General features: G+C 37.7%; 1 protein-coding gene across 1 annotated transcript; it reads right to left on the bottom strand.

The window, feature by feature from the left end:
* Positions 1 to 7,180: 7,180 nt before the first annotated feature.
* On the bottom strand, positions 7,181 to 10,568 carry LOC111211457 (granule-bound starch synthase 1, chloroplastic/amyloplastic-like). Its single transcript, XM_022712552.2, has 12 exons — positions 10,315 to 10,568; positions 9,851 to 10,234; positions 9,694 to 9,774; positions 9,520 to 9,618; positions 9,361 to 9,450; positions 8,974 to 9,037; positions 8,781 to 8,881; positions 8,567 to 8,676; positions 8,067 to 8,487; positions 7,726 to 8,004; positions 7,525 to 7,653; positions 7,181 to 7,449 (listed from the first exon to the last, which is right to left on the bottom strand). Exons 1-12 carry the CDS (start codon positions 10,465 to 10,467, stop codon positions 7,333 to 7,335), a joined length of 2,028 nt encoding a protein of 675 aa, XP_022568273.1. The 5' UTR covers positions 10,468 to 10,568; the 3' UTR covers positions 7,181 to 7,332.
* Positions 10,569 to 10,755: the final 187 nt, after the last annotated feature.

Here is a 10,755-nt window from a genome sequence, read left to right as displayed (position 1 = left end):
ATTATGATTAATTTAATAAAAATATATAACATATGTTTAGTGGACCAACATATATTTCTATAGACTTTAAGAAGTATTCTAGTGATGAAACGTGTCATAGCTAAAATGTTGTAATGCTTCTATCTTATATATTAAAACAGAAGTCATGACTTATTTCATGTGTGATATTTCATTTTGGACCATCTCATAAGAAAATCATCACATTTAATTATTCTATCATTTAGTTCTATAATAAATAATATCACAAATATATCTTATTAATATCTTAATAAAATCAACAATATACTATTTTTAAGGAGAATATCAAAATTGTTTACTGTTAATATATGCTAAATTCAAAAATCTGTATTCAAAACCAATAAATTATATATAATTAAATATACCAACTGATTTATAAAAAAGACATTAAACCTATTAATCTAATAATTATTAACAACATATATTATTATTTTGTAGGACATTAACTATTTTTTAGGTCACGTCATTAACAAAAAATTCATATGTTATGCAATCATCGTATATGATTATATATACATATGATCGTGTACATCATTTTTAGTATTATGAAACCATAACATATGATTAATATTATTACTTTGATGATGTCAAAAAAGTATCACAACATGTGATTGTTCTTTAATATTATTAACATTTTTTATCAAATTAATACCATTCTAAAACATATAATAGAATTCGTTTACAATCATATAACTAAATTTAAATACATTTAATAATATATTTTCAATAACATTCTCTAAAATACCGTTCAAACGTTAAAGAAAAATAATTTGACATATAAAATAAATTTTAATTATATAATAGAGAAAAAATATAGCATATTTTTTTCCTTGAAACAAATAAAATATTGATGTACTAATATATATAATCAACTAAATGACACTGTTTCCATTTTTCTTACTTTAAAATTTAGATTTATTCACACAAACTAAAGAAAAAAATTAATTTTATACTTTATCTAATCAAAAACATCATTAACTATTTACCTAATCATAATTCAACCAATAAAACGCTAACTGGATAATTTAAAGGTTATATAAAAAGAAAAAAAAGAATAAACTTGCATTGAAAATTGAAAATATCATCTAATTTGAAGTGAAAAAAGATTTTCCAAAACGTCATATATTAAAAACAAAGTGAATATGTTCTACAAACATAAACACTAGAAAATCTTCTGCTTTGTATAGAATTATCAAATTACAAGTTAATTTTCTAACATATCAATTTGATTGTTACCCCGCGCGGTTGCGCTGGTCAAAATCTAGTTTTAATATATAAGGGATTCATTTAGTATAATCATAATCATTTTGTGTGTTTAGAATATAATTGTTTTTATTTTCATTTACTCTTTCACATTAAATAAGGAATAGCATGTTTGTTTAAAAATATAGTTTAAATAATATTTTTACATTTTAGAAAGAAAATGAAAAAACTTTGCAACTCATATCCTATCCTGCAAAACCTTATTCACTCAAACTCGATTTTAGGCAACTCTTCTTAGCTGTCAATTTGTATGTTGCTCTGAATCTCTTTGTTCACCAGTGAGACTAATCTCTGCTTCAACCCTTGTTCCTCCTCTCTTTACCAAGTTTCGACACTCCTCCTTCCCTTTTCCTTCTCATCGGTTTATTTGTCATCTATCTACTTCGTTTTTTTCTATCTTTGAAAATCAGAGTTAGTAAATGGTGAAAAATCACTTTTCGTTGCCGGTGATGATCAGTATCCCATTTCCCTTATCATGTTTTTCTTCTTCAACTGCCATTATTTCTTATCGGTAATTTGCGGTTAGGGTTTTTTTTTTTGTCATCAACTTACACAGACTCATACTGACTTTGTGAACCAAACCGGTAGATCTTGATCCATGTTAACGACGATAAACAGTTGCTTGCTGACACTGCGTGTTAGGCTATCCGCCTTTGTATTTTGCGTCTTTAGTACATAGATAATCTCTGATTGGAGGAAACTTTCTTTCAAGACCTTAATATCTTCCAAATAATTTGTAAAAGCTGGTCATTCTTCTTGTTCTGAAACCATCTTCACCAATTGAGAGCAATCTGTTGCAAACGTGACCTGAAATTGACGTAAGTTTCTCATGCATTACATTGCCCATAGTAGTGCTTCCATCTCCGCATGAAGAGATGAAAGACTAGCCCGAACATTCCTCGCCCCTAACAGCCCATCAAAACCTTCTAGAGTACTGAGCCAACCCTGTCCGGAGAAAATATCATTCTCTTTCCAGGAACCATCTGTAAAACACCATCTTCCTGTAATTGACGGTAGAGTCGTAACCTCTATGTGTTGTACATTCCTCTGTTCGTTCAATATATGTGTCTCAGCCCAGAGTGTTGTATCCGTTTCTGCCAAATTAAGCGTGTCCCTAGGATCAATGTCCAGATTGCTAAAAACTTTATTATTCCTTCCTTTCCAAATATATGATAGTATCCATGCAAACTGATGATCATCCATCTGCGGGAAAACTCTCCAGAAGAGATGATCCATGTTTGTAAATAGCGAGCTTGTTGGAAAATTAGCTGGATTTGATGGTATCTTTGAGAGAGCCCAAAATTGAAGTGTTGAAGGACATTCAAAAAACACATGGTTTATTGATTCCTCATCGGCTCCGCACCTTGCACAACGTATATCCCCATGTATCCCTCTCGCTTGCAGATTCTTCTTGACTGCTATACATGTTGTCACCAATTGCCATAGAAAATGTTTTATCTTTGGTGGGCACCGTATTTTCCAGCAGAACGCTTTCAATATATCAACTGTGGGTCCAAACATTAATGGTGGTTTGTCCCTCTGGGTAAACCCATTCTACCTGATATCCTGATTTAACCGTATATTTTCTATTGTTTGTGAAATGTCATCCATCCCTATGTACCATCTGAGTTCTGCTCAGTGGTATGTTTTCTACAATTTTCACATCATGTAGGTCCACCAAAGCCCGAAGTGCCTGCGAATTCCAAGTTCGCGAACTAGAATCAATAAGAGAATCCACTGTGAGGTCTGGGTAATAATTGTGTTGGTTTTTATTAGCTGGTCTCGGGCGAGTGGTTGGGAGCCATGGATCGTTCCATACAAATATAGATGATCCTGATCCCACCCTTTTGATTAGTCATTTGCTTACCAAAGATCTAGCAGATATGATACTCCGCCAGCCATATGACGGAGAATACAAACGACTCGGTTCCAGGGGTGAGGCGTTCCTGTAATACCGACCTTTGAAAACTCGAGAAAATAATGTGTTTGGCTTCTCTATCAGACGCCATAACTGTTTACCAAGCATTGATGTATTGAAATCAGTGATGTCTTTGAACCCCAAACCTCCTTCATCCTTATTTACACATACTTTATCTCATGATTTCCAATGCATGCCTCTTGTGCTTCCCCATAGACTCCACCAGAATTGTGCTACCGCGGTCGTCAGTTTTTTTGTGGTTGCCTTACGTAAATGATAGCAAGACTTCACATGATTTGGTAATGTCTTAACCACTGATTTAATGATCACTTCCTTTCCTCCTTTTGTGAAAAACTTAAAAGTGCAACCGTTAACCCTATTATTTAGCCGATCCTGCACAAAGCTAAAAACTTGTATCTTGGAGCCTCCAAGATTTTCTGGTAAACCTAGGTAAGATCTCATTCCTCCAATATTCTGGATGCCCAACATATATCATAACTCTTGTCTGGCAGATTCCTCAATTTTGTGCCCAAATTGAATCGAGGACTTATCAAAATTTATGAGTTGACATGATACTACCTCATATTCCTTTATGATTCTGAGAATTGTTTGACACTCTTCTCTTTGAGCTTTACAAAAGAAGAGGCTATCATCCGCAAAAAAAGCAAATGACATATAGATGGACAAGCTCTGGCTACCTTCATTCCCGTTAATTGTTTCCCTCTCTCCACCTTCTTAATATTTGCAATTAAAGCCTCACTACACAGAATAAATAAATAAATAAGGGGATAAAGGATCCCCTTGACGTAAACCCCTATGTGGAATAATGAGACCACGTGGTTGACCATTTAGTAAAACCCGATATTGAACCGATGATATACACTCCATCATTAGTTTAATCCAATGAAGATCAAAAATCTTCTGTAGTAAAGCCTTGATAAAATCTCATTCCACCCTATCATAAGCTTTGCTCATGTCCATTTTTATTGTCATATACTTTCCTTGACATACTTTATTAGTCCGTAATCCATGAAACATTTCCTGGGCTATAAGAATATTATCAGAAATCAACCTTCCTGGCACAAATACCGATTGAGTTTCTGATATGAGAGAGGGGAGGCATAATTTCAATCGCTAACACAAAACCTTCGAAATAATTTTATACCCTACATTACATAAACTGATTGGTCTCAGCTCCGTCATCCGTGTAGGCCTCTCCGCCTTTGGAATCATACATATATTAGTAATATTTAACCTTGGGTCCATTTCTCCCGAAACCAAGAAATTATTCACCATTTCTACCAAATCTTCCTTAATAATATGCCAAGAGTGTTGAAAAAATAAAGTTGTCATGTCGTCCGGTCCTGGCGCCTTCTCTGGGTGCATCATAAACAAAGCCTCTCTAACCTCATTCTCAGTCGTTATCCTTAACAATCGTTGATTCATCTGAGGAGTGATACCCGGTGTTACCTCTGTGAGGAAACTATCAAACTCTGATGGTGAAGTGGTACTTAATAGATCCTTGAAATAGTCTACTGCCACTTTTTCCACCCCATTATCCTCTGTAATCCAATTTCCCACTGCATCATGTAGCCCGACTATCCTATTACGAACCCGTCGTTGCTTAGTTAAAGCGTGATAGAATTTTGTGTTAAGATCCCTTGATGAATACCACATATTCATGCTTTTCTGATGCCAATAGTCCTCTTCATCCTTGTATGCATCTTGAAATTTCCTAGAAACCTCCAGAATATCCTCCTGAGACCTATTGTTATCTGTTTGTACCTCCTCAAGAGCTCGTTGAAGATCTTGGATTTTTTCCTTCCCATATGGTGGGTTGTTTTTCCGCCAAGCGGCAATTTCGTGGTGGCAATTTGTAATTTTTGTAACAATATCTTCTGTTTGTCCTTCATTATGACCTACCCAACCTGTAGCAATTGATTCCAGCAGCCCTTCCTGTCCAATCCATCGTTTATCAAACCTAAATTGGCCTCTCCTCCGAGAAACGTTTTCCTCAATAAAAGCTATTACTGGCCGATGATCCGACGCTACCATCCCAAGGTATTCTGTGTAGGAACATGGGAATAGTGTATGTCATTCTTCATTTGCTAAAGCTCGATCTAGCCTGCATCTAACCATGACAGCCCCTATGCCTTTTCCTCTTCTTCACTGCCATGAAAATTTATTCCCTCGAGCCGAGAACTCTAATAAACCGCTGTTCCTTATCATATTGTTAAAAGGAATGAAGGAATCTGCATTCCTTAAAGATCCGCCATCTTCTTCATGGTTCTCAGTTATCTCATTCAGATCACCAATAATAAACCAATGTTCAGATCGCGCTAACCCATATCGAGTTAAACGTTCCCATACATGTTCCCTCAACTTTTGAACCGGTTCCCATATACAAAAGTGAGAAATACCTGCTTCCCAAAAGCCACCGCCTCGACATCTATCATTCTATTACTCGAATATAAAATCTTGAGTTGATACTCATTATTATAGAAAAGAACTAATCTCCCACTTCTTCCATCTGGATCCACTGTGACCAAATTATCATAACCAAAATGTGATTGAAATCATTGCACAAATTTGAAGTCTTGCTTTGTTTCAGATAAAAATAAAAAAATCTGGTTTGCGTTTATGCCATATTTCTGTGAGATAACTAATAGTCCAATTGCTTCCTATTCCCCTACAATTCCAGCTGAGTACTCTCATTTAAAAAGGCTTGTATATGCTCCTATGAGCCGAAAGTTCGGGTTTAATGATACCATGTATTCTCATCAATCGCAAACGACATGATCTCCACGACTTATGAGCCGCTAATACTTCTCCTTGCTCCATCTCCCACGTACTGGATCGTAATAACCTTAACGAGACCAATTCTGCAAAGCCCTTTACATCTCGAAACAAACCATTGGATCTTTCGTCAAGCATTAGTGTAGTCTTTAAGAAATTAGACCAAAAAGTGATTTCTATGAGTCTACCAAAGTGCCAAAATCCATTTATATAATCGTCTAAAAACCCACATGTCAAGGCCAGCGCCCATGGATTCTCAGTCCATCTTATATCCATCTTATAAACTTATTGTTGCGATTTGGTCAGGTGCGGTAGTGTTTGATTGCCGATTGTAATATGAAGTATGTGATCTTCTTTGTGTTGAATAACATGAGTTGTTAATTTTTTATATTTTACTGATTTTTCGTTGTTTATAAGTATGGATTCGAGCTGCCAAAATCGAAAAGAATACTGAAACAGAAATTTAGAAGATAAACAACACACATGCAAACTGGCAATTCCAAAGATAGTGAAGACAGTTTTTCAGGATGAGTATAATAAAGTGATGAAAGACTTTGAATGAGTACAACACTAAATTGCGGTGATGAAAGCCAGATTGGATGGCTTTCTTGAGCTGCTTGTTCAGTGTTCAAATCATAAAGACATGCTATGATTTTTAAAGGATAAAAATTCAAAGTATATATTGTTTTTTACACCATTATAGCACTGGCGATCAGGGGCGGATGTACGCTTTGTAAGGAGGGGGCAGCTGCCCCCAGTGAATTATGATAAATAGTTGTAAGTGTAGCTAATTCTTGACGTAAATGCAGGTTCTCATGTCTCTTTCATTTAACGTTGGCTTTGAGTTGTGTTAATTAAACACTGATCTTCTAGATTGGCTTTTGAAGGCAGCGCTCTGAGTTCTATTATTATTCCCGGTCTACTTCTTGTCAATCGAAGAATCTTCTGCGCGCTCTGGGGGGTAATTCCGTGCTTGCTCCAACCGTCAATTTTTAATGCGGCGGATTCAAGTTCTCCGTGTTGGGCTCCGGTTTATCTAATATCATATGTAATGCCCATTGAACTTTTAATGAAATTCAGTTGACCAAAAAAGGAAGTCAAAGATGCTACATTGTAAGGTGACAATCAAATCCCGCATAGAAAACAAATGCATCACAACATTTGAAAAGATATGGTTCCGGATGATTAAACTTGAACATGCACTTATTATTATATTAGACTGAAACATCTCCCGTATATATACATAACCACAGGTAACGTAACACATTACTTTTACTCCCGTCTTCTCTAGTCCTAGTTTCTTCCACCAAACACGGTTTTCCTCAAAACTCACATTCTCAAGGTGTCGCTACGTTCTCCTTCGCCAGAGGAGCTATTTCTTCACCTTCGACTCCAGCTTCACTTCCGGCAACATCTAGTGACAATAGTACCTTCTCCCACAGTCTCGCTGGTCCCTGCATCCATCAATAAACGTCAAATCAGTTTCCATTAGCGCAAACCAAGCAAAAAGGTAAAAGAATGAAACGGACCTTCCAGGAGAAGTCTTGGTCCATGCAGTTCTTGACCATCTCTTTCATAGCGGGTGTACCGTACACTGCAACAGCTCTAGCTACAGCCTTTGCTGTTGCAATCACATCATCTGGATCCACAACTTCACACTACAAACACACACAAAGAAGCAAACACTGTAAGACACAATTACTTGTAATGTCGGCAGAAACAGTGTATACCTTGACGTTGAATCTTCCAATGTGGAAACCTGTGTATCCATCTTTAACAGTGTCCACAAGCCCACCAGTAGATGCCACAATGGGGACGGTTCCATACCTCATGGCGTGCAGCTGAATGAGACCGCACGGCTCAAACCTGCTGGGGACAATGATGAAGTCAGCTCCTGCTGTGATCATATGAGCCAATGGCACGTTGAATTTCGCCACTCCAACCGCCTTCCCTGGGAACTTCTCTTCAAGTTCAAGAATCTGAGCCTCCATCTTCTTCTTACCGGTTCCCTGTCATAAAACCTTCATCAGACAAGATTCAAAACGTTTGTGAACGCAAGTCCACTACTTACAAGGATAACCATCTGAACATTGAGACCCATGAACTTGGAGATAGCTTCCACGAGAATATCAGAGCCCTTCTGCTCCTCCAATCTCCCAATGAAACCGATCACAGGGACATCCCTGTCCACTGGAAGTCCAACAGCGGCCTGAAGCGCTTCTTTGATCAGTGGCTTAGCTTCCGTTACAGTGGTAATGTCATATTTGATATCGATGTACTTGTCAGTAGCCGGGTTCCATTCTTGAACATCCATGCCGTTAATAATTCCAGAAACTGTTTTCATTCGAAGGTATGAATGCAGCTCCACGCCTCTATCGATCCCAGAGATGAGCTCTTGAGCATAGTATGGACTAACTGTTAAGACACGCCATGCTTCTAGAATCGCAGCCTTCATCCAGTTGATCTTCCTTCCTTTTAATGGCTTTTCGTAACTGTACACGGAACAAGAACACAGATATCAAACTGAGGACAGAGAGTGTACTAACGTGTTTTCTTTTAAGGAATTAGTACCCGTCCATGAAGTCGAAAGAGCTCTTAAAGCTGTCAGGCAAATTGAGAAGAGAAAAGTCGTCGAAGGCAAATCTTCCTTGGTAGGCTATGTTGTGAATGCAGAACACAACCTGTTAGATCCATACGACTATAGATTAGTTGATGTTACTGTCTATGATTTTGGCAAACCAAGTATCTAGCTACCATAACGAAGGAGTACAAAAAGTTCATTTACCTTTGCATTCATGTAGATTCCGCGTGACTGATACATAGACTTGAGGTAACAAGGAAGGAGAGCAGTGTGCCAATCATTGGCAACAAACACAACATCTTCCCCTATAATAACATCAGAGATTGGTTTAGAAGCCTTTTTTTTCAGAATGCAGAGTTTTCAAAAGCTTTTACAGGAAATTGAAAACCATTCTCACCATATGGTCCAGAGAAATACTTGCTGCTGTTCAGGTTTAGAACCCGTGGTGCCTCAAGGGCAGCCTGCCAACGATCAAAAGTAAATCAAGTTATTATATGTTGTTCAAACACAGATTCTGAAGTAGCTATCTTCAAAAAAACAGTTTGTTTGGGCTTCAAGTTTCAGCCAAATGGACTTTAAGAAGATAAGTTGTGAGATTTGAGATGATTGGTTAGCCTAAGATGGTAGGAACTTAAATACAAGTGATCATTCTCTAATATTCTCTCTAACTTGGCACTAATTTCTTATTTGATAGATAAAAAAAATCTCATAAAGATGGAAGGAGCTCAGTTTTGATACAGAGAACAAACCAAGATTGAGAAACAAGAAGGGAAAGAGTGTTTACCTGACACAACAAACTAAACCGGAGTTGGTTGTCAGTGTAGTCTACTCCAGTTATAGGACCATAGATTTTGGATCCAGTTTTGCCCACAACCTACGTTAGTATTCTCTATGAGATCATAGCTTGAATTATCTTGTTGGTTAGGTAAACAAGAAAACAAACCTTTGCAAGGAAGAGTGGATGGTCGACAAAGACACGATCAACTCCTCGTTTGTAGCAGTGAAAGAAACGCACCTCCTCAACTTTATCCCCAACTTTTATCTACATCATTATCAGCAGATAACATTACAAGATGCTTGATTGTTGTTGAAGGTCCATATAAGAGTAACAATGTACCTGAACCACTACACAAGTGTCCCAAGCATCTTTATATTGGTCATACCGAGGGCATACTGTCATCACACGGTGGCCTCTTGCCTAACAAAAAAAAAAAAACATAAACATAATGGTCCATCAAAGACGTCAAGACGTCATGTATATATATTGAACTTACGGCGAGAGCTGGAGGCAGACCACCTAAGACATCACCAAGGCCACCGGTTTTGCTCCATGGACCAACCTCAGCACCAATAAAGATCATAGACATGCCTTTCTCACACACAATCTTACCCACACGTTTAGCTTTAGGAGCATTCTGCTGTAATCCCTTTGAGGATTTAGCAGAAACAGCTTTGGCTTGACATCTCCTCTGAAGCCTATCCACCATGTTGAAGGATCTTAGCCCACAGTGAGTCGTGGATTGACACTTGAAGTTGATCTGAGACAGATTGGCGTTGGCCTCAGAGCCTGAAGCTCCTCCATGGTTGTTGTTGACAAGCGAGACAAAATGGGAAGCTGTCACAGATGCCATCTTGCGAGAGAGAGAGACCCTTTCCACCTAAACATTGCAACAGGAAGAAGAACTCACAAATCGATGCTTTTCAGCAGAAAGATAACATCTTTGCGAAGAAAACTTACAGATGAAGATGTGATCAGAGAGCGAGAGAGGTGAGGAGAAAACGAAGAAGAAGGAGGTCCGTTTATGTAAAGAGGAGAGTGGAAGCTGGACTGACCAAATTTGACACGTGGCGTTATTACAGTAGTTGAGTTGCCTATGGATGCGATTTCCATCACATGAGAGTGGGCAATGGCATTCTCCGAGAATATGCTTCAATCCTGAGGCTCTTAACTTTCATCTGGGAAGAAGGACGTTTTCGTGCGTACGTTTCTTCCACTTGCTAAGAATCGACGGCTGAGATTTGCCTCTGAACATTGCCCAGTATGTGGGTCCCGTGATTATAGAAGTGTTTTGTTTGTCGTCGTGTACCTTGAACGTGTCTTTGGACGACATCTCTTCTTGGCCCATTTGTTTAATTGACGGTCGATATTTTTTTGTCATGTTTTTTTCTTCTTCTTCTT

This window comes from Brassica napus, chromosome C5 (genome assembly GCF_020379485.1).
Source record: "Brassica napus cultivar Da-Ae chromosome C5, Da-Ae, whole genome shotgun sequence".
NCBI lineage: Eukaryota > Viridiplantae > Streptophyta > Magnoliopsida > Brassicales > Brassicaceae > Brassica > Brassica napus.
This window is presented reverse-complemented; position numbering and strand designations above follow the sequence as displayed.